This window comes from Xenopus tropicalis, chromosome 1 (assembly GCF_000004195.4).
Source record: "Xenopus tropicalis strain Nigerian chromosome 1, UCB_Xtro_10.0, whole genome shotgun sequence".
Lineage (NCBI taxonomy): Eukaryota > Metazoa > Chordata > Amphibia > Anura > Pipidae > Xenopus > Xenopus tropicalis.
Window position 1 is genome coordinate 151,774,761 of NC_030677.2, and position 24,823 is coordinate 151,799,583.

At 40.3% G+C, this 24,823-nt stretch overlaps 2 protein-coding genes across 3 annotated transcripts; one reads left to right on the top strand and one right to left on the bottom strand.

The window, feature by feature from the left end:
- Positions 1-517: 517 nt before the first annotated feature.
- coq5 (coenzyme Q5, methyltransferase) lies at positions 518-7,270 on the bottom strand. Its single transcript, XM_002932079.5, has 7 exons — positions 7,059-7,270; positions 6,208-6,357; positions 4,821-5,045; positions 3,831-3,937; positions 3,325-3,413; positions 1,618-1,729; positions 518-1,334 (listed from the first exon to the last, which is right to left on the bottom strand). Exons 1-7 carry the CDS (start codon positions 7,207-7,209, stop codon positions 1,233-1,235), a joined length of 936 nt encoding a protein of 311 aa, XP_002932125.1. The 5' UTR covers positions 7,210-7,270; the 3' UTR covers positions 518-1,232.
- Positions 7,254-24,681, top strand: rnf10 (ring finger protein 10). 2 transcript variants are annotated; one of them, XM_012958592.3, is made up of 17 exons: positions 7,254-7,856; positions 13,381-13,562; positions 14,130-14,323; positions 14,417-14,507; positions 14,620-14,804; positions 15,154-15,290; positions 15,457-15,617; positions 19,395-19,514; positions 19,704-19,920; positions 20,517-20,650; positions 20,816-20,933; positions 21,380-21,481; positions 21,597-21,737; positions 23,092-23,168; positions 23,643-23,700; positions 23,765-23,920; positions 23,999-24,681. In XM_012958592.3, exons 1-17 carry the CDS (start codon positions 7,739-7,741, stop codon positions 24,070-24,072), a joined length of 2,265 nt encoding a protein of 754 aa, XP_012814046.1. In that variant the 5' UTR covers positions 7,254-7,738; the 3' UTR covers positions 24,073-24,681. The 2 variants fall into 2 exon arrangements, with proteins under 2 accessions (XP_012814046.1, NP_989388.1); NM_204057.1 differs by lacking the exon at positions 23,643-23,700 and having other exon boundaries at positions 7,393-7,856.
- The last annotated feature ends 142 nt before the right edge of the window (positions 24,682-24,823 follow it).

The following is a 24,823-nucleotide window of genomic DNA, read 5'->3' on the forward strand; positions in this document are numbered from 1 at the left end:
TGCTCTGCCTTCACACAGGAAAAGATGATCACATGGGAACCCGATAAGCCCGCTCTACGACAAATTAATTGGAGAAAATATTAGGCCTAGCAGTTTGTAAGCATGGTCTCCTGAAGTCTGAGAAGCAGGTTTTTTTTGGTAAATGTTCATTAACTTTTTAAGGTACTCTGCTCCTAATTTTGGAGGTGTACAATGCAATGGTAAATACATGTTCTTCACCATATATGTCCCCTTTAAGGAGCGATCATGAGCTATGTATATGAAAGCCTATACCTTCCTATGGGAGCTGCCTAGGTTTTAGGCTAAGGGCAATGGCACTCAAGGAATTTTGTCGCCTGCATGGTCACACCTAGATACATCAGTTACAATGCCATTACAAGTCGCTGACATCCTAGTCCTGAAGCAACAATGCAAAGTCTGCTCAGCAGCCTCGAACGGAGACATGACTTCTGAATTTATAGGAGGATAAATACATCTGTGTGTGAATGTCTGTATATAATCAGACATATAAACACTGTAATCTTTCTTTATAATTTTATTAAAAGCAATTTTTCATAAGCATCCATTCCCTTCATCAAGCCAATTCCTTATGAACCCAGTCCAAATTGCACAAATAATTACACATACAAGTCATTAGTCCATATGTTCACATTCCGGTTGTCTTAGCGCTTTTATAAGTTTAAATGGTCAAAACTTCTAATTTTGTTGCCTCCTGCTGGAATCTCAGCTTTACCAAAATGTTTACAAAGCTCCTGGTAGACAGTCTTATCCAAGTAGGAGCTTATTTCAAAGGTTCTTTATTCTACCCTCATTTTTAATGATTCAAAGAGGCCTTCTAAGCAACTTTGCTGTTGTATCACACTGATTGGCCATGTTCTTTTATGTATGTATTTATTTATTTTTACCAGGCATCAATGTTCTCATTTGAGAAAGAATTTTAAACATGTCTTTAGACTTTAGATATGCCCCCTCTTCATTGCCATTTATGACTTTGAAATCCGTCATGCTCTCCTTTGATTGTGATAATATGGGAGAGTTCTTCCTGCAACTACTGAGGTCTCTGTATGCCTATTAGCATTCTGACCTCTTGAGAACTAGAACCACACAAGCAGCATCCACAATGAAATCGGCTTCATTTGTAAGAATGTAAAGTAAATTAGTTTGCATCCTTTGCAGGTTTTCCGGAGTTTCTTCTTGTTCTTTGTGTGCTTTACAGTGTGTCTGATTTTGTGTCATAATTTAAAGCCTGAGTGCACTGCAACAACACCATTTGTCAGATTGTGATAATTCACCTTGCAAAAGCCAACATCTTCTATCAAGGCCTTAAACTCCTCCTGAAAGAAAGAAAAAATAAAACTCTTCAGAACTAGAGTTTAAAAAAAATGTGTAAAAATAAAAAAATCCAGCCGTGATAGCACAGGTAATTTTAAGACTTCTTTTATTCAAGCCACCTCCTTAGTAGCTTGGTGCAGTGTAAAGCCATATTCCCCTAGCTAATTAAATACTTACAAATATATAAAGACATTAACTGTAACAATCATCCTGCTAGAGATTTGAAGCATTCACCCTTAATCTCACCCACATATCTAATGTATACAGACTTTTGACAGGTTTCACCTGAGATGGGAAGCGTCGAATGCTCTCTACAAGGTACTGATACGATTTCCAGTCTCCAGCAATGACTTCTCCAAGCACTGGAATCACTTGAAAACTGTATATATCATATAACCTGGAATATTAAAGAATTGCATCATGAACCACAAAAACGGCTCATAAATGTAACCAGTTATCTCTGCTGCTACTGTGTCTAACAGAAAATGAGATGCAAATTCAATTTTGATATCCTGGCACAGGAATTTAATTGCAGGTGCATTTTGATATAATAAATTATAACCAGTATATAGTACAGCTAAATAAAATGTATTGTATTTAGGACCACAGTGGGACTCCCCTTCCCTTCCAAATCAATGCTGAGAGAAATTTTAAGGCCTGATGAAATAGCTTGTTGGGCCCAGGGTTCTCAAAACTTGAGAAGTTTGTCATTAGTACCCGATAATAAAAAGGGTGATATTCCCGCAGCGAACACTAAACATTTTGTTGTTTTGGTGTGTTACAGCCATTAATGTGGGTATGGTTTTTAAAAGTTATTGTGACAACATGGATGTGGCTTGAAGTGGTCAAAACTGGCCTCTATGATTGGCCCTCCAGCACATAGACCAGAAAAATTCAGGCCCTCACTACCACAGAAGTTGTACAGCACTGGTTTAGCTAATATAACCATCTTAATCGCATTAATTCGTCCTACCTATTATACTCCATATCTGTTCCATTGTGTCAATAAAATCTTAATTTTGCTCCACATTGGAGGGTAGTTCCATTTGTAAAGGGTAGTAAAAAGAAGTAAGATTTATTCCTAAATATTTCAAATGTGAGGTTTTCCAGTAATATTCAAAATTAATTTGTATATGTTTAACCTTATGTGCCATTAAATTGAGAAATAATTCTTCAGATTTAGAATTGTTTCCTGCAAGTCCCAAAATGATTGCAAATTGTCAAGTAAATGTTTTAAATGTGGTAATGAGGTGAGAGGTTTCTTAAGAATAAGTCACTGGCAAACAAACAAGATTGATATTGTTGCTTTGAGGGAGAGATTCTGTAAATTTGTGGTTACATTTCTATTATCTGAAATGAATACAAAAAACACACACTTATGTCTGACAGTTCAACATCCACAAGCCGTAAAAAAACTCACCAATGTAGAAAGGATAATCCAGGTGCTCCAACCCCAAGCCCACAGCTCAAGGGGCTTGGGGATGGAGCTACCCAACTGTTAGTGCTAACCAACTGTTGGCACAAAAAAAGAAAAGAAAGGGTACCGCTCTGAACATCGAAAAGACAGACCATTTAAAAGTAAAAAATCCCTCCTTATGATTAAGCCTATGATTAAGTGTCAGATAGGCACGAAACTCTTCAGGCTTTATGAGATGAGTGTATAATAAAGATTTTTTACTTTTAAACGGTCTGTCTTTTGGATGTTCAGAGTGCCACCATTTCTTTTCTTTTTTTGTACATATCTATTATCTGTCCGGGACAGTGCACATGCTCAATGGGCTCTGGGCAGCTGTTGAGAAGCTGAGCTTAGGGGTTGTCTCAAATTCTCAAGCAAAAAATGAGTCTGGCCTCTAATATAAACTGATGCTACAGGTCCGATTATTTTTCAGTTAATATGTTATAAAATAACTGTACCCTTCTGCAATAGATACCATAATGCCATGTCTAAAATTTCTTTGTTACCAGTAACGTTTGAAACAAAGAGGTCATTACTTGGAAAGCATTGGGTTGTTGACCTGACTGAATTCGAGGCATAAGAACCTTCCTCCAGGTTTTAGTACACGGTAGGCTTCCTGCAATGCCTTAAGGAAAAAAAACAAATAATGTACGTTAAAGTAATAAAAAAGGTAATACACAGTGTTTCTATTCAGAATTGGTAACCATATAACAGTTTTTATCTTTAAATTTTTATTTCTAATGTTATAATTACAAAAGTGTAAATTGTGTATTGGTTAAAATCTATACGGAATATTGCCCCTGCAGTCTTGTTATCAGGGGAAGCCTAAAAACATTTCATGTGATGGGCTTGGCCTATTAAAAGGGTGTGGGGAAGATCAGAGTGTCCCGATTTTTAAACTGAGAATGCTGATAGAAGTATGCCGAAAACTGCCAATTGCATTCGGAAGCACCTTTATATAAGTGTTATTGTAAAAAACACAGACCTCGTTCCTATGCACTGCAAAATAATATGAACGTCTAAAGTTTTTTTAAACACTAACCTGCTCTATATGGGTCACATTACGGATACCAAAGGCAATGGTATAAACGTCAAATTTATCATCATCAAACGGTAGCTCTTCAGCATCACCTGCCACCCAGGATAGTCCTAAGTACAAAGCACAAAATAACTTCTTCAAATATGCTAAGGCTTAAAACAACTGAACCATCTTCAAAAAGGCACATTACAGGCATTTGGGGTGGTGGGGTGGTGTAATGGCGATGTTCTAAATAGATTTAAAAACCAGGCAGACTGTTTTAGCCTGGACAGGTGGCAACCCTACCTTGGGAAGATCTTTTCATTTGTAAAGAAGGCCAGTACACCCCTTTGTACAACATGAGTTCAATAAATAGTGTTTATTTTGAAAAATCTATGATTTAATATTTCTAGGGATTTTCTATTTCTATTTTTTTTTTGTTTTACTAATGAAATAATGTTAATTCTAATTTTTTGCTTAACTTATGAAATAAGTAAAAACACAAATTTTTTTTTTTTTGTAATTTAAACAGACAAAAAGTTTGTTCTGCACAAGCCCTATTCATTGAACTCATGTAGCACAAATGTGTATACTACACCTTTACATAAAGGATTAAATGGATATTAGCTAAATTATCATAATTACTTTTAATCTTAATTCCTGTCCAGGGACACCCACTTGTTACAGAAGCACAAAATACAATTTTCTAAAACTGAAACAGATACAGACACACCTTTTTTTACTCTAGACAGTAGATTGGCAGAACAGCCACCTGAACATATATGTACATGATTTTTAATATATTGTGTCATCCCTTAAGCAGAATCTACACAGAAGTTTCAGCAGCCTGTGGCATTTATTGGAAGCAAGATGTTCTCACCAGCTTTCCAGGCAAGCCTCATGGTTTGAGAAACACTGCTCAACTGCCTTTACTTAAGCACCTCTCTTTTAGGGAGAACAAGGCAAATTCCCACAGGGTTTCATGCCTTTAAGCGAGGATAAACCATAACTCACCTTCAGAATAACCCAGCCTCAGTGACTTTTGCAGACCAACCCTAAGCATTTCTTTATTTATATCGCATATTACAGCTCGAGATCCCATCAAGGAGCTCTGTTCTTTGTTTTGGTAAGTCTTTGAGATGTCTGGCCAGGAAAGATCCTGTTGCAATTTCAGCTCTTGGCGAATCCACTTTTCTCTCTGAGCACGAATATAATTAATAAAACGAAATGCAATATCTCCTGTATAATAAAAAACAAACAATGAGTATTTGTTTTTTTTGCTTTGAAAAGCAAGCAGTTTTAAAGCAGAAATTAATAAAAATTATACAGTGTAAAGCCTGTATAAAGAAAAAGCCTTAAAAGTTTGGATTTTAGTATAATAAATGTCTCTGGAATTAGAGGGTCAGCTACCAACTGAGGCAACAGACACTATGTTGCACCCTCACGATTACCATGAGCGGGTCCTTCTTGCTAGAGCAGAGGGTACAATAGTGATCTCTGCACTAGCAATTCACTGATATAACTGAATTTTCAGCTAAAAAAAACCTTGAAAATGGACTCAAAGTTACCAAGGATGGCTTTTTGCCGCCTTTGGTAAATTGCCACCAGGTTCTATGTAGTTCTAGTGCAGGTACGAAAACATTGTATACAGAAATTACAGGTTTGCTCTGAAAGAAAAACTAAAGCCTAAAACAAATATGCCTGGAAATACTGTTTCATAAACTAAATTAACTGTACCAGCAGAGATGTTCAGCAGCAATATTGCACCTAAGCCATGTGCTTGTTCAAAGGCATATTAATTTTAAGGCCAGCACAGGCAGTAAATCGCTGCACATACATATAGTTTTCTGTGAAAAGGGGTTTCTTCTAAATATTCCAATTTCCTGTTTACACGTCACGTAGGCAGGTGACGATAGGGACTTACACAGTAAGTTCCACTGCAGCAGGTACAGAGCTGATAATATGATGATGATATTTTGATGTAAAATGCACTGGCTTCTAAGCTGCCAAGTAAAGTGACTGAAGAAATCACTAATTGTCCTTGTATTGTGACTTTAATATTTACATATAAAGATATATTTTGTTTTTCCCTTGCCAAAGTTTACTCAGCATGTTTAAGACCTGAAAGCGTTATGCTTTTCTTGATATTATTATTGATCAGCACCCAGACATTAACCTATTTGTAGTGTCTGCACTGAAATGCCATAAACTTTATTTCTTGCAGGGTGCACGGCCAAATGTAATAATTTAGCAAAAAAAGTTTCACACGTTTATTGCGAACATGAAAAAAATCCAACATTTCAGTCCTCAATAGGATCTTTCTCATCCTTGATGAGAATGTATGTTCAGTACAAGCTGACTACTGCCACTTTAAATTCTGAATGTTTCTTGTGATTCTTACCTGTTCCCCCAGCCACATCCAGTAGCTGCATCCCTGGTGTAGGTTTCATAAGCTGCAACAGCCAGTCCTTCCAAAATCTGTGCACTCCCAGACTCATAGCATCATTCATGATATCATAATTATGAGCAACATTCTCAAAAACTCTGTAAACTTAAAAATGCAGAAAAACAATGTAATTTTTATGAAGTGTGGTATGTAAACCTCAGTGAGTGGTCTTTGCCCGCAATTACATTAACTTGCAGCCACAAATTTAATAAATTGCCCTTTAAGCCGCTGGCTTTGAAGGCAGTATTTGCCATTGATGCCTGGAGCTGGGGAAACAATCTTCATTGTTGGCCAGCCATAAGCTTCACAGCACTGGCACAAAACCAGATTTAGAAAGTTCAGGTTCTCCTGGGAAAAATATTGTTTAATTCATTTCACCATAGTTCCCTATTTTTCTTTTCTAAACTCTTATATAATTTAAAAAAAAGCAATTTTTATTTTCTTTTTTTTGTTATTTAGAGATGTAACTCTTGCTACAGAGGTGAAATAAACCTGAGTTATATTTAGAAAGCTTTTTTGGGGGGTTCTCTCTGCCAGCACCCCTTACTGCAGAACTCCCTGTGCTACACTGATAGCACTCCTAGCCACAATAAATAACCCCCAAAAGATGTTAATAAAAAGTAAACAAACAATATTGGTAAGACAGGAGTATAATAGTAGGCTTGTGGCCAACCTCCCTGCTTCAGAATCACGACAGAATCTCCTGCAAGCTAGTGATGCAGCAGTGCAGAACACACGCTCACAGCAGCAAAAACTTTGACATTCATTATAATGGATCCTTCTGCACCTTTCAGCTACGCCCTCACCTTTCTCTCCCTTTTCCTCCTCAGACACGGTCTGGAACCCAAAGTGAGTCTCCTTCCTGGCATCTTCTGTATAAGCCGCTTTTTGGCACCTCCACATCCCCCTCACCCAACACAGGCGACCCCGCAAAATACATCTCATGGGGGCTGCCATACTGGAACTCACGACGTTGTGGCAAAGCAAGTCTGTCGCTTAACTTTCCTTCTGCCTGCTAAACATGACCCTTGGTACCGCCAGAGAAACGTAAAGACTACAATTCCCGTCGGTCTTCATTTCGGGTCCCGCCCCTCTATATAACCTTCCCATCCGGGGATTTGACACCGTCAGGCGATCTGTCGCCATTGTGTGTGAAGCTACTGCGCTACTTTTCTCCCCCATTCCTGGGGCCTGCTAGGGGCTCTTCCTCCCGGGGTGCGACCCTCTGCCCTGTCCCGGGGCTCTCCTGCTTTCCTTCATCCACAGGCCCTGCTTCGGCGATTCGGGTTCCTGCCCGTCCCGCTGCCCTACGGCCTGTTCTTTCCTCATTTCTGTAACTCTCCAATATTTCTTATTCTTTTTCTGGCAACTGACACTAAAGATGTCGCCATGAGTCCTGCTCTCCGTTGTCCAGCGCACCTGAACGCCATGCTCCTGGCTTCCAGCCGCCCCCTGCACAGTGCTGCCCCCATTCTGCCCACGGCCTATGCCGCTGAGCTCCCAACTTTCCCCAGCAGATATGGATCCTGGATCAGCCAACGCAAACAAGAACCAGAACCGCTCGGGCTCTGCGGGACCTTCCGGGGAGTCTAAGCCGAAAAGTGGTGAGTGGGTGCTTAGGGTGGCTGAGGCCTTCACACCGGGGAGGGCTGCGCAGGTTGGAATTAGACCCGCCGGGGCCAGAGCAAGAAGTTTTAACTTGAGCCTGTTCTGCTGCTCACAAGCCGGAGGGAGGGGACGTGTTAATACAGTTTAGGGGGGATCCCAAGACTACTACTATCTCTGTGGGACCGTCAGAGTTACTATTTGGGTGCGGATTTTAACCAGTCTCTCTTGGTCGGATTGAGCTTTGTGTGCGATTTATTACACTGCTGCCTAATGTAAACAACGGAATGCGAACTTGAGATCAAAGTTTGTTACAGGTCGAAGCCATTTTGGATTGTTATAGTATGTTTATAAGTCATAACAGGATTCTGAGAACAAATTCCTTTAGGCTCTTAGAAAAGTCCCATTTACATGGGTTTATCCTATAGGCTACAGCTCACCCACTGGGTTTTCAATGCAAAAGCCAGGATAATAGCCCTCTTCACCTCTTGTATCGGTTACTGATTGCTTTATATGTTAGTCTGTATGTCCAATGTATGTAACCCACTTATTGTACAGCTCTGCAGAATATGTTGGCGCTTTATAAATAAATGTTAATGTAATAATAATAGCTGATCAGATTCCCAACTACAGACCGGTTTCGCCCTTCTTGGGGCTCATCAGTGTAGTGCAGGGTTTTCTGATCAGCTTAGGTAGAGCCAGGAGTGGGGAGTGAGCCCATGTAAATGGGACTTTTCTAAGAGCCTAAAGGAATTTGTTCCCAGAATCCTGTTATGACTTATTTGCATACGTATGAGGCGGTCTCCTCAACCCTTTTAGCTTATAGTATGTTTCAGAGTGCCGTGTACAATTGTTGGTGCTCTTGTTGTTGTGATTGTTGATGTGACAGATCTGTGGGTAACCCTATCTGTCCTCATACCATGTTAGCAAGGACTTTGGCTTCCATGAAACCTTAGTTAAGGTGTGGGGTACATGGCCAGTTTCTCACATTTCTGTACGACTGCAGAAAAAGCCAAGTATAGTAGCTTCTTATACATGGTTTTGGGGTGTGATTGGAGCCAAAAATGCCCTTTACAGGGTCCATATTACATTTGCCTTTACATTTAAACTACTCTCTCTGCTATTAAAACATTGTTTGCTCTGCATGAGGGATCCCCAAACTTTTTTTTTTTTTTACACTTATAAGCCACAATCAGATGTATAAAGTGTTTGTGAGCCACACAAGCATGAAAAAAAGTTCCTTCAAGATGCCAAATAAGGGCTGTGATCGGTGTCGGACTCGGGTGCCCAGGGCCCACCAGAAAACTTTAGACCTGCGGTCCCCAACCTTTATTTCCCGGTGAGCCACATTCAAATATAAAAAAGAGTTGGAGAGCAACACAAGTTTTAAAAAAAAAGTTCCTGGGGTGTCAAAAGGGTTGTAATTGGCTTTCAACATACCTTTCCTCCAATTTCTTCTGTTATATAGAATTTAATAATGGACATGGTATAGGCATACAAGGCAAATGGTTGGGTGAGCAGGATGGTTCACATCTGGGCCCACTGGGAGTTTTTCTTGGTATCCTGGTGGGCCAGTCAGGCACTGGCTGTGATTGGCTATTTGGTAGCCCCATGTGCACTGCTGGCCTTCAGAAGTCTCTGCTTGGAATATAACTGTGTCTCTGTGCTTCCAGAACATGCCTCCAAGCCAGAAATTCAAAAATGGGCACCTACTTAGAGGCCACTGGGAACATCAAGGGGGTGGGAAGCAACATGTTTCATGAGCCACTGTTTTGAGATCACTGCTCTACAAGGTAGAATATATAGTGCATAATGTACCATCTGTTGTAAAGGATATTATATTTCACCAAGGAGTTACATGACCATATAAAAGCAAAAGGCCAAGTGATTTTTATACAGATTGTGGATCTCCTCAGTGATTGCTAATATCTTCATAGTTTACAATGAAGGTACTTTATTATGCTACACAAGTTTAAGTGAGTCATGTGACAAATTACTTTACTAAGCATCAAGTATAACTCATTACATCACTAAGCTCCATTTATGAGGATATCATTTTATATGTAATTTTGTCACATGGCTCTCAATTTTTCACTTTTTAATGACTCATTATTTACTATATGTGGCCATGGGTAGGCTGAAGTTCATGGCAGACTTAAGGGCCAACATTTGCATAGTTATAGCAAATAAGCCTCCTTAAGGCCATACACGTAAAGATCCGCTCGCCTGGCGAGGTCTCCCGGTATCCCCCACCTACGGGTGGGCAATAGAATTCGTTAGAATACACTGGAGATAAACAGGGGCGAGATGCTAGACATGGATCTCCACACCACTTTGTTGTAAAAAAAAATTCTCTGATAAAAACACTGTTACTGCCAAGATATTACTTCTAAGCTGGTGCAGGTCACAAAGATATCTCTTTTAAAAGTCTAACTCCAGAAAGTGAAAATATTATACACTTATGGGATCCCTTAGCTGAAACACAATATCCAGAAATCTCTGAATTCCAGCAATACTGACAAGTTCTAAGTTTTAAAAGCAGGATCTATCTATGGCTTGAAAATCCTATGAAAAGCCAATTTTATCTTCTAAAAATAGACTCCCTCCACGGTTATAGCTGTCAGAATCAACAATTTTTCCCCCATCTGTCTTTGGAGTGATTTGGGCAAAAGTGAGTAGGCTGGAGGACTGGTAAGTTGTTTACACTAAGCCTGGTATAGAATGTACAGGCCCATTAGCAACCATAGAAAAGCAGTATAGCATAAAAAGGTTTTACAGTAGTGGTGTGCGGGTTAACCCCTGCAGGTTTGGCAAGTTTGGGCCAACCTTGGCACATTGTCTCTACCGCTCACCCTCCCCACCCACTGCCTCTTCCGGCTTGTGAATTTATTGGGGCACACCTGACATGCTCTGCCCCTTTTGTGACGTCATTGCGGGTCTATAAATAGAGGGGATAAGCTGGGTTGGGTGGGGGTCAAATTTTTCTTGACCCGCACATCACTACTTTACAGCCCATTTAGGCTAATGTTGCTTGCAATAAATCTCTCCGAAATGCCTTTCCACTGGCATTGTTTGGTTTTCTGAAGTCGCAAAAAGTTTCTCCTGCAGGCAACTTCGCATGACTTTTGAAAACGAAAGCGTTCCCTTTGTTGCCGGTCGAAAGGCATTTAGGAGAGAGTAGTTGCTTGGGAAATCGGCCTTAAAACTTCAGTGGCAGCTTCCATTGCTACAGAATAAATAAAACATTTTTAATTTTATTGTGTTATTAGTTTTTTAAGGCCAATGGAACATTTTAGTCGCCTGCAGGAGGAAAGTGTGTTAGACTTCGGAAAGCCGAAGCAATCCTTAGGCCTTTCCACAAGTGACTCCTATTGTTGCCGGTGGAAAGGCGGTAGCAGAAACCAGTCGTGGGCGACTTACCCGCTCCGTGGAACATTGGCCTAAGGGTAGATAAACATTTTATCTGTTTTGATAGTGCTGTTCTTCTTATTTGACCTATGAATTGTCAACATTATAAACCAGAATAATGGTTTATGTTTAGGTGAAAGTACGTAAACAATCTGGCATTTGTGGTTACACCCTCACAGGAAATACTGTTATATCATGTATATCACATATATCACATTATCTTTGAGCAAAGAGCATTTAACTTGCTCCACCCAACTCTGCTTTTTGAGATAATGGCAGTGTTGTGATCTTGCAAATAAACATAAAGACGACGTTGTCAGAGCAGCTACACTGAGCCCTCATCTTGCCCGCTGACACTAGGCAATGCAGGAAGTGGATCAGCCATTGACCAGAGACAGTTGTTCTGATAAGGGGGCATCAGTAGAGCAGATTCATACTACCTGTCTGTCTTGGGGATGTTCAGGTGTTATTGAGGCATGCGTAAATAATAAATATATGTAAATGTTTAAGAAGCTAAAAAAAAATTAAAAACTGCAATAAACAAAGACCAGATTGTCTCAGAATATTGCCACCCATATTATAATAAAAATGCATTAAAAAGGTGAACTGTACCTTTTAAAGTTGATGGTTTTTTGTTTTAAAAGCAAAAGTATCCATAGCACAAAAAAATAGCTAGCAAGTTTCCAGATTATTCCATTGCACACCTTGGAAAAGGAGATGGCAAAATATGTACTGAAGGAGGGGCTTGGCTGTGAGTGTGGTTAAGGTGTTGTGGCACAGGAGAGGGAGTCTGGGCTGTGTCAGGCAGGTGTGAGTAGTATATATGTGGACAGCGAGTGGGATGGAGGTAAACAGTGAGAAAGAGGTGAGGGGAGGTTTCAGTGTGGAAGAGGCAGGTTTAGATGGGAAAGTCCAGGAGAGGGATTCAGTGGGCAGATGGACACCTGAGCAGTGGTAGGGCAAAGTAGGGGGAGAGACAGCAAATGGGTGGATGACACCAGAGCAGCAACAATGGATGCTGGCAGCAACACTCTCTTTAGGTTTCTTTATGTCTAATTATAAACTGTGCATTCTGACGTCAGAATGTGGCGTTTATAAGGATATAACTTACTGTTTGGCCCATAGGGAAATGGGTGCCTAACCTGTTAGCCCCTATTTTGTGGGCTCCTAAACAGAGTATTTATAGGTTTGTCTGCATTCATCTAGAAGTGGATTATTAAAGTGTAACGGTTTTGTTTGATACTACAGGTATGGGATCCTTCATCCAAAAACTCTTTACCCAGAAAGCTCCAAATTATGGCAAGGCTATCTCCCATGGACTCAATTTTTAATTAAATAATTCTAATTTTTAAAAATGATTTCCTTTTTCTCTGTAGTAATAAAATAGTACCTTGTAATTGATCTCAGCTAAGATATAATTTAACCTTACAGGAGGTACAACAATTCTCTTGTGTTTGTTTAAATTCTTCTTTAGAAGAGATAAGGGATGGAGATCCAAATTACAGAAAGACCTCTTAAGGTGCCCATTCACATTTAAGATTCGCTCGCTTGGTGAGCGGATCTTCACCTGATATCCCCACCTACGTGTGGGCGATATAGGGGTGCGCGTAGGCTAATTCGATCGTTTGGCCCTGTGGCCAAACAATTGAATTATATTGGCGGCAATAGGGCAGTCGGTTCGGGGACCGCATCAATGAGGCGATGCGGTCCCTTGATCAGACTAGATTTTCTAACCTGCCCGATCGAGATCTGCCCGATTTCAGGCCAGATATCTGTCGGGCAGGCCCATTGGTAGTCCCCATACACGGGCTGATTAGCTGCCGAATCGGTCTAAGGGACCGATATTGACAGCTAGAATCGACCCGTGTATGGGGACCTTTACCCGGAAAAACGCAGGTCCCGAGCATTCTGACAGGTCACATACTTGTAAGATGTTAGCCTAAGATCAGTTACAGGTGTAAATATGGTAGGTTCTATTCAGGACTGAATTTGGTTTGTGGACCTTCTACTTGGTGATTTGCTGGATTGCAAGAAGATTTTTTTTTTCTCTAAATATTTAATCAGCATGATAATGTAATCTAGTTATGTCTAAATATTTTTCTTTCCTGTCCTCAGAACCAAAAAATGGCAATAGCTCCAAGCAACGATATAATCGGAAACGAGAAAATTCTTACCCTAAAAATGAGACTTTCGCTGGTCAGTCCCGGCGCTCCTGTCCACAGAAAAGCAAAACTTTTAACAAGGTTCCACCACAAAGAGGTGGACCTAAGCAGTATGGAATGGGAAGGAGGGAAGAGGTGAGCATTCATTCATTCATTCATTGTATATTTGCTTTGAGCAGAGATTAAAAATAAAGCAATTTAAGAAATAAACTGTTCATTATATGGCTATTACCTTTGAGTGATAATTTGTTTTCTAGTTATATATTATAGCTGTACAGAAAAATACATTTGTTTACAGGGCTAATACATTCTAAAGCTTTTCAAACAGGAAGATATCTGCTAATTTTGTACAGATGCTAAGCAAGTGAGCCTTTGCCAGATTTGTCCACATTTGGCTTATCAGTCCATTGGTCCCTGGACCAATATTTGGATACTAATAGAGGCATATACATATCACTTGGGGTGTTCAGTCTGTGGCCAGATACTGGTCAGCATGCCGTCTTGCGTTGTTTGGCCCCACACTCATGAGCCAGTAATGGTGGCCATACACAGGCTGACTGCATTTCTATATTGGGGGCCCTTGGCTGCCTCTCATTTACGTGAATAGTAATTTGACTGCTCCAATACTTTTTAGCCCTAGGGAGTCAATGAATTTATAGTGACAATCTATTTTATCTGGATGTTTATTTTTCTCTGATACAGGTAGCAGAGACTCAGAGGGCAGAGTTTAGTTCAGCTCAATATTCTGGGCCAAAGAAGATCAACCTTAACCATCTTCTAAACTTTACCTTTGAGCCACGTGGTCATCCTGGTGGACTCAACGGGAATGGAAATTTTGGCAGAAGACACAAATGGGGAAACAAACCATTTAATAAGGAACTCTTTCTGCAGGCTAAGTGAGTGGGGAAAAAATGTTTTTAATGTTTTTTTTTTTTTTTTTAATTTTTTACATTCTGCTTACTTAATTGTACCGGTTTGTTTTTAACTAGCTGCCAGTTTGTGGTGTCTGATGATAATGACTACAGTGTCCACTTCGCTGATCCCGATACTCTTGTCAGCTGGGACTTTGTGGAACAAGTGGTTTGTACATTTTTTATCTACACTTAGCCATTTTCATGTGCTTATAGCAATATTTGTTGTGTCAGGCTTTTATGTTTTTAGTTTTGGCAACTTTACTTTTTTTCTTCCACAGCGGATTTTTAGCCATGAGGTGCCATCATGTCCCATTTGCCTGTACCCTCCCGTTGCTGCAAAGATTACACGCTGTGGTCATATTTTCTGCTGGGCCTGTATCTTGCATTACTTGTCACTTAGTGAAAAGGACTGGAGTAGGTGTCCAATTTGTTACAGCTCTGTTATTAAAAAAGACCTGAAAAGGTAAGAATAGTCTCATAACTACCCATTTGTTTTCCCTGTGGTGTTTTTTTTCTCGATATTGAGTAACATATTGGTTTCTATTAACATAAGGAAACATACTTGCTATTGTCATTTGCTAGATTTCATACCATGTTCGTGATAGAAAAAAAAAAAAAACAGCAACAATATGTAACACCAAGATATTGCTTCTTGAATGTTAATGTCTGGAAAAAAATGTAAAATGATCAATTGATTGCTATAAAACAATAAAAAAAAAAATTAATGATAAAAACAAAGAATAGTCTCATAACTGCTCACTTTTACAGAATACTTCGTACATATATATCCTTATGCTTCTGTTTGTCTGTAGTGTTGTTACCACAGAAACACATCTCTATTCAGTGGGTGATAAAATAACAATGCAGTTGATGAGAAGGGAGAAAGGAGTCCTGGTGGCTATGCCAAAATCTAAGTGGATGAAGCTTGATGAACCTATTCATTTAGGAGGTAGGACAAATAGACTGTGTGGGTTGTGTGAAAAATTTAATATTTTTGTACATTAAGCTAGCAAGCTGTTTGAAAAAATACATGGACAAATGTATATAAAATTAGACTGTAGTGGATTGTTGACAATATAGGTTTGTAAATGAAATGGTACTTACATTTTTTTCAGATTTGGACCATACCCTGTACTCAAAGCTACTACTGGCCTCTCGGGATCAAATCCTTAGCCAGGTTATTGGTGAGGAGAAGGTTGCCCTGTTGGAGCAGTATAATGCCGAAAAAGAAACCCCAGAGGCCTGCTTTATAGAGGCAGCTATGCAAGAGCTGCAGGTGAGAACTGTTTAATATGAAAGTAAACATGACATCGGCAAACTGATCTGCTCCATGATACATGAATAATACGCATTAACTAGGGTTGCCACCTCGCTGCTTTAAGAACAGAGGGATGCTGGGAGTTTTTGTTTTAACATTAAAATGGTTGCCACTGCCAGTTTTTCAGCAATGTAGAAGGATGCTTGTCTCAAATCAAATGGTCACTTTTGTTGAGCAGTTGTTTTATGGTGAAGTGGCGCATATAGTTGGAATAATTAACTTGTTCTCTGGTTCTGAAAGTGGGTCCTGGTCATTAAGCATGAAAGTATGGAAGCATGCATTTATTACCCTGTGGCCACAGGAATATACTCAAAGGATTGCAGTGAAAAGAGATTACAATGTGTTGTGCTGATTCAATAACTAAGAACCCATGTGTGCAACACCTGATTACAGGGCTCCAACAAACTCTGTTCCGGTATGTAAATTATGTGAAGTGACCAATCGCAAGGGGTACATTTTTGTAAGTGTCCTTATAACGAGCTTAACTTTAGATGTGGCAGAACCTTGCATGTTGGATTTTTATTTTTCTGGCAGAGAAATATCATATGGCATTATCCTTATGATCTGCTCCTTCTGTAAAAGTCGAAGAGGCTGTAGCTGGGGGGGGGGGGTTGTTTATAAAGAGGGCTTCTTCGAAGACTGCTGACTTGTTTTGATTTGTTCATGTAAACAACAAGGAAAATGTAACTTTGCTTTGAATTTCAGAACTTGCCCTGTGTTTGTATTACTGCTTACAGTTAGGTTCAGTCAACATTAGGGCAATAGCACACATGGTGATTTATGATGCTTTGGGGACAACAGTTTAAAAATTCGCAAAGCAAGACCAAAATACCTGAAATCCCCCGTACCCCAATATTGTTTGTCAATTGCCTGAAAGTCCAAGCTCAGACATTTTCAGGTGATTCTCAGTCATGCTTGTTTAAGCACTTTGAAACAATTGACATAGGAGTTGGGTTGATTTGGTCAGTGTGGTGCTCTATTCCTGGACTGTTCAAGTTAAAAAAAAAAAAATGCAGTTACCGAACTGTCTGAACTCTGCCTGTGTGGCATTCACACTAATGGGCTTGTTGGGTGTATTAGAACCCTTTAAGTAGTGTTTTGGGAGCAAATATCAGTGGCACAGCAGTTGACCTACCATTCCCTTTCTGATACTTTGCTTTGGTTGCAATTTTTTTATTTTCAGCTTTCAAAACAAACAAACTGGTAATAAATTGTCAAGCCTTCATACCTTTATATGGTAGCACCCTGAGGGTCTCCAGAGAGCCAAGAACAGATGCCTCTAGCATAGAGTATGCTGATTCAAACCACCATCAAACAGTGACCAGTACTGCAGCCAAATAATATACACAGAAATCTCACAGGGCAAGACTTAAGGTGGCCACACACACGTAGCGATTTTCGATCTTTCGTGTGACCATTGGTCTCACGAAAGATCGTTCCCATCCACCACAGACATTCAGGGCTGAATGGTCAGAAATGGAGGTAGAAATAATAGGAATTCTACCTCCTTCTGTCGATTCAGCCCTGAACGTAGATTTTGCTCGGGCGCCTTCAATGGTGCCCGATCAGAATTTTTTAACCTGACCCATCGGCGAGTTGACCGATATCCGCAGCCTTTTGCGATATCGGCCGCCTTGTCGAGCCGCCGTGCACGCATTGAATATCATACGAAGCGAGGTTTCGTACTATATCATCAGTGCATGTATGGTTAGCTTTAGATAAGAATTTGTTGGGTAATTTACAACTATCCAAATGCCTTTTAAATCAAACTGACTTGACAATTAACTGTACTATAAGGATAACTTTAATTCCTGCAAAGAATGTGGGGTAATGTGGGGAAGACCAAATATGGCGTAGCTTCATGTTGCCCTATTTAGCTTTAATAAGTGATCATAGATCTTTGTAATTAAAACGATAGGCCAAAATTATGTTCAGCACTAGCCCTGTTCATTGAACTCCCTTAACATGGGGAATATATTGCCCCTAAAAAACTTTCCTTTATAGTGAAAAGACTGCTTGATAAACCATACATCATTACTAATAGTGGTTACAACTGAAATGGTTGGTCTAAATATAACCAAGTAGAAGTCCCTTCAAATTGCTATATTTTAAGTGTCCCTGATTTTTCATTTGATCCAGTCAAACATTAACATAAATTTGCTGGGGGGGGGGCTTTTTCCCCATATCTCTTTGAAGTTGTCATAGCACTTAAGACCTAAGGCCTTTTGGATGGCAAGTGAAATTCACACGTAAAACAGTAGTGTGTCCATCTTCACCCCCCCATATGCTTTTACACAATGAACTGTACAGTTCCAGGCAAATGCCCTAGAGAAGTGCTGTCCAACTTCTGCGGTGCCGAGGGCCGGAATTTCTCTCTACATGGTGGAGGGCCGCTAATGGAAGCCACTTTTGACTACTCCCCTTTTTTAAACCACACCCACTTCAAACCACACCTATTTTATCACAATGGTAGTAGTGCAGCAAAAACCCAAACTTACTGCGGGAATATCTACCGTCATTCATATGTGAAAGAATTATATTATGTCTTATTAAGATATACCCTTAAATCCATATGCCTCCTCCTCCCCTGTGGATAGCACAGCAACCCCCAGCACATAATTACACACCTTAGGGACCATATAATGGCTATTTCCAACTGCTAACAAACTCCCAGAACAAACCCCTGCCATGTTCACCTCGCACAGGGCAGGCAGAGTATGGCACACACAGGCAGCACTCTGCCTACCCTACCCTGCCTGTGTGTGCCATACCCTCCCTGCCCAATGCTGCCTATGTGCCATAATCTTCCTACCCTATGCTCCCTGTGTGTGCCATACACACAGGCAGCATAGTCCAGGCAGTACCAACAATGTGTTACCAATGGGGGTGATTACAGCCTGAGCCTGAGGTGTGAACAATGCAGTGGTTGAACAATGCAAGGATTAAAAAGTGTGAACAACACAGGGGATTACTTATTTAAACAATACAGTGGGATTACTGCCTAAATCTGAGGTGAGAACCATGCAGGGGGTCAGTTAATCTCAGTATTGATAGCATTTAAAGCTTACTCAAAGGTAAGCCATCAAAGCAACCAGACAGGTGGGGGGCCACACAGAGGGGGGTCGCGGACCGCCAGTTGGACAGCACTGCCCTAGAGGTATTCCCTCCCATCTCTAAACATGGTTTGGTCCTGCCCTAGGATTCAAACATTCTGCCTGAAAGGGGGAGCTCCTGTAACAACTGTAACAACCTATATCATTACTACTATACAGATGCTGAAACTTTAAGTCAGCGCAGTCAGTTTATGATATAAAATATGGCATTTCTAGCCATATTAATTTTTAGGTTTTAGTTCTCAAGAAAATTATTGCTGCTACTGGAAGTCCAAATCCCTCCCACCAGCTCCCTGTGAGTACATATGGTAAATATTTTTCAAAGTGGCTGCTTGCTAATGCAAAAAAAGTTAATTTAATTGTTTGTGGGTTGTAGTTGGTTTGCTGAAAAAGGAACTGGAGCCTCAGACGAGGGGGACGACTTCAGGGACAATATACCATAATAAAATTGTATTTTACATCTCACTTGTTGACATTGCACCATTGATGGTTGCTTGCTCTGAGTTTCCTGTACTTGCCAAATCAGAACATCATTAAATAAATTTGTTTAAAAAAGAAAAAAAAATAAACAGTAGTTAATTTAGACTTTGGGCAAGGCTTTCAAACAAGTTTCTTTTAACAGGATCGTGCAGGTAATCTGTGTGCTGCTAGCAAGCCTGAAATTGAGGCAGCTACACTTTCAATGGAGGCCTTGAATTTTGAGTCTACCAGTGACAAACAGCATACAGTCCTAGAGAGAGAGGTTAGTATTGGCGGGAATTCTCTTTTTGTATCAAGCCTTACAGCCAATTTTCCTCTTATTCCTTCTCAGCCATGTGTGCAAATGTTTTGTGCACACATTTTAAACTTCTCTGCATTTTGTGTTGTGTGTGCATGCACAAATGCAGATTTTAGAGGTAACATTGCAAGTTAAATAACCTATTTTTTACAGGTTGTACACTATATCTCTGCATTTGAGGAAGAAACTATGGAACCACCATGTGAAGATTGCTCTCCTACAGAATCCTCTCCTCCAGATATCACAGCTGTCTTGGCAACAGATGTGAGCACTGCAACTGATGGAGGCCTTCCTTCGCTCAGTCAACAGGAGTCAAAACCAGAAAACTGTGGGCCACTTGGGAACTCTCACTATTACTATTTTTATCAAGGTATGTACTGGAACAAATACCAATTTTGGGGAGATAAGTACTTATAACTAATTTATAGGATGTTTATACGACAAAGAAAGCTAAATTTACTAGGGTCTGCTAATACGTTAGACACCCCTATTCTTCCCAGAGAATGACATTGCTAACTTATTGGGTGCTTCCAGTGAAATCAGTAAGTTTTTGTCCCCTGGAACTTTCTGGAGCAGCGCTGTGTGGGTAAGTATATGGGCAACATGGCGCAAAAAGGACTGGCCTCACCCAAAAAATACTTTTTTTTTCTGGGTGGGGACAGTGCTCTTTCTTGGGGTGAGGGGGAAGCACCAGTTTGGGGAACTTTATAGCACTGCAACACAATTTTGTTCCTTCCATAGACTTAGCTTGGCCATATAGTGCCGCTCCAAAAAGTTCCAGGGGACAAAATTTACTGATTGAATTCAAAGAGGGGGTGCCCGACATTGTGATTCCCCAATTTCAGTTTTCCTTGTCTTTTAATAGCCGGTTCTCTGTGGAACCCATGGACAGACTGGAAGCCATAAAATGCTTTATTGGCCCCCAGTTGGGCATACCTTATTTAATTCTTCCCAATTCTCTCTTAGCTGTGGATGGACAGCATGTGTATCTTCATCCAGTGAATGTACGTTGCCTTGTTCATGAATATGGCAGCCTTGAGCGGTGCCCAGAGAAAATCACTGCCACTGTTGTAGAGATGGATGGGTTTACCATGACTGAGGCAAGTTCAGAGTTTGGTTCTTTTGACATAACTTGCACCATGTAAATCTTATCACCAGTGTCACCTTCTGTGTAGATACCAATTTCTTGTAAATTTTTTAGGGATGTTCTTTTTTTTTTTTTTTTTTTGTTTTGAATGACATTTTTTTCACTTTCTTTCTACAAGGAGGTGCGCAGACGCCATCGGTATCTTTGTCATTTGCCTCTTACTTGTGAGTTCAGCATCTGTGAAATGGCCCTGGGGCCCCCTGATGTTTCTGTGGATACCTTGGAGCTTTTTACAGGTAAAAGGGATATCCTGAGTATGTTCTCCTGGTTTGTTTTACCGTCAATTGGCTTTGCATAAGGACAATGGCTTTGGTCCATTTTAAACACTGTAGACCTGACTGGTAAAGCTGTAACGCCTTTTGCACACCAGATGTTCCCCTTGCTCCAGCCCTTTTGTTATTATTTTGTAAGGAGATTCTAACAATAGGAAGGTAATGGGAGAGGAGGGCATTGAATTTGTGGTTGAAACTGTGGGAAAATAGCCAATTTATATAATTAAGGAAACAAGGCAATGGTGAAAATAAAACGTAGGCATAAAAGGCCTTTACGCCTATTTTTTTTTTTTTTTTTATTAGAAGTATTGCAGCTTTTGTGCTTTTCAGTGAACAGTAGTTTTTAGTCTGATATTTGAAGCCTGCATATTCACATGCTTGTAAGGTTATTCAATGCCTTTGCTTCATAGCTGAAGTTGAGAAGAGAAAACGTCTGCGCCAGCGGAAAGCACGAGATGAGCAACGCAGAGAAAAAAGGATTGAGCTTGAGGAAAACAAGAAGCAAGGAATATGTAAGTGTTTATCATAGCAGCTCTTTATTATAGTGCAGTTTTAGATTGCTTTCTGGTAAATAATTCTTGCTTTTTCTAAGATATTTGCTTAAATGTTTGTGTTTTTGTCCCACAGACCCAGAAGCGCGCATTGCATTAGAAAATCTTCAGCAGTTCCCTGCTTTTAGCTCCAGTCCTATCGACTCACTGTTCAATGTGGAAACGCAAAATTTTATTTCCGTATCTCCTTTGAGCTGCAGCCCAACATCGCAGTCTGGTGAGGCATTTAGCAGCAAAGTATGAATGTTCAGTGTGCTAAATTAGAATTATTTTTCCATCCCATCAATTTCAGGTACATTTTATTGGAATCTAAAGTTGTAACGGTTTCCAGATGTAACTGGGTTACAACCAGCATGTAAACATTAAGCATGTCAGCATGTACAAAAGAAAAGTGAGCAAAAACAAAGTACAAATTGAAATTATATAATGAGATTTTATGGATTGAATTATAAGGTACTGTACATCCTAAAGGTGAATTATTATATCTCCCAAGCTTGATATGACTGCTACACAGTTTAAAGGACAAGGAAAGTCAAAATCTATTAGCCACACTATTAAATAGTACAACTCTTGCGCCACCATCTTTAACAAGGGATGCCCACTCCGGTTTCCTCACTGTCTCTACTGCGCATTCGTCCCCAACAACCCCAACATACGGGCCCCCCCCCCCGCTCCCCCTTGTGTCCTTCTGTGTCTCCCCCCCCCCAGCAGCTGCGTCCTGTATCCACAGTATGCTTCTAGCTTCACAGAAGCCCAGCACCTGCCTGGAGCTGCCACTGCCACCACCCGCTTCGCTCCCGTCCCCCCTTGCCTCTCCCCCTACCAGCACCTGTGTCTCATGCTGCCGCTGCCATGGCAACCAGACGCTAGGGGGAGCCTCCTGTTTCTGCGCATGCGCCGCCTACAGTCCCAAGTCGCAAAGTCTGGGGAGGAGTGATGCATTATGCATCTTCTCTACCCAGCTCAGCGTTTTTCCTTACATGTTTGGCTTCTGATCCTCTGAACGGGAGAAATATGGGGAGACTTAAGGGCACTATTGAAAGAACTGAAGGTATGCCTGCATTTTGAGATTAACTTTTTACTAGCCTTTCCTTCTCCTTTAAATCATTTGACTGGGCACATGTAGGCCTACCAGTGTTTTGTAGGACTTGGTGGATCTTGTGATGGACTGGTGCCTCTGCATCTGACTGCTCTTCACTTTACTGCTCATGAGCTTGTGGCATACAAAGCAATGTTTTTTTGTTTGTTTGTTTGTTTTTTTTACATTTGCTTTCCAGGAACATCTGTAAGAAGTCATGGCAAAAGTTTGGTGTTTTAAGCTAACTTTAAAAGATGGCAGACAAATTGTTCCAAATTGCTTGTATGTGCCATAAGGCAAATTAGTTAAAAACTTCCCATATTAAGACACAACCTGAGTTTTGATTGTCTGTTAAGAGCCTACCATATAGTATGAGCTGTTGCATTCTACACCTAAGACTTGTGTACAAATCTTAGGTGTATAATTATGGTTTTGTATAAAGAACTTCAACTGGACAGATAAAACTAATTACATATCCTTTTTTTCTCTGCAGGTTCCCTTCTTGGTGCAGAATGTTCCTCTGATCCTTTACTCACTGAAGATGAATCCCGTTGTCCATCATTTGCTCAGGTGAATTTATTCAATGTATACTTATTTTTCAACTGATACTACTGTCTGTTGGTGCATTTGGACACCGATCAGAGTTGGAAATCTGTTGCTTTTTTATGTATGTGATATCAATCTCCCGCAAGGGAATTAAAATGCACAGTGTCCACAGAATTACCTACATATAATGCTTCTGATGTCCAGGCCATGAAATGTAATTGTCCTGATTTTCCTGCCAACAAAAATATAGGTGCTTTGGCACTTAAAGAACTGATCTGTGGCTCTAGTTCATCAGTTATATTAAAACTGAAAAGCAGCTGTCATTGGTAATCAGCATTTTTGATTTCTGTGTAAACTTAATGCGTTCCCAAGACAGTACATTGTCAAGCAAATTACAGCATCCTGTGTATCAAAATTGCTGATCAGCTGATAGGATGCTTCACATAATTTTTTGCGCAATTAACCTATGACGTCTTAACCCATTCTTATGATTTCTAGATGCTGAGAGTTGGTAAAGCAAAGCCAGAGACCTGGCCCAAAGCTGCCCCTAAGAATGGTAAGTGTCAGCCTTATCTGCTCTTTCCTGGAGGACTAGCATGTACTGATTTTTATTTTTGCAGTGCCAGAAAATACTTTGACTCCAGCAAACGCTGACAGTGATGTGGAGAGTGATTGCTCTGAGCGAGTTCCTGTCCCAAGTTTTCAGAACTCTTTCAGCCAAGCTATGGAAGCTGCTTTCTTGAAGCTGGATGCAGCCCTCCCTACTCCTCCTTCAGGTATGAGTGGTTGCAAGAAAGACTGGTTTGTGCGCCCTGCTGCCTTATAGTTTTTAACTTTTTTTTTTTTTTTTGCAGTTGAGAAAGGAGGAAAAAAGAAGAAGAAGCAACAGAAACTTCTGTTTAGCACCTCAATTGTTCATACTAAGTGAGCAATTCACTCCATCAATTTCTCTTCAGTCATGTTCACCCCAATAGCTTTATATAACTTTATCTGCAGTATTTATGGTTGAACATGTATCAGTTTTGAGCAAAGTGCTCTTGTATGTTGCACCAAAATTTTGGGGCCAGTTTGCTTTGTAGGGTCAGACCTTTACTAATGCAGAGGATAAGTGATTAGTATGAAGTGGGACTGTTTATAATGCTGAGGTATTAAACTGCATTACGGGGGTTAACAACTGAACCAGAAACGTTAAGTGGATCATCTGTGATTTTTAGGGCACTTGCATAGTGGAATAGACCAGAATGAAGTTCTACTAATGAAACTGAAGCTTCTGTTGGTAGCAAAGTACCCCAGGTCCACTCACCAAGGCAGACAATGCTTTCATTATCATCACAGTTGACACTTTATAATTTGGAAATTCCCACTGGAGATTCTTTAGCTATGGTGTTGGTTGCTGTTGAAAACTGGATTTGGGGAGTTCTGTTTAAGGATTATGAAGCTGAGCTCACAATGCTCTGCCTGTGGCTTTTTCATGTGAAAAGAATGTACCCCACACTGATTCTGTAGTTGAAACAATAAAATTTAGAGTAAACACTGATTTTCTTGCAAGTTCACTTGTATATTTCTATATGATATGCATAGTTTTTCACTAGCAACCTCAAAAATGTTAAAACTTGGTGACCAACTCTACCGTTTTACCCTTGTGTTCATTACACAAGTCTGGGTACACATTAAATGAA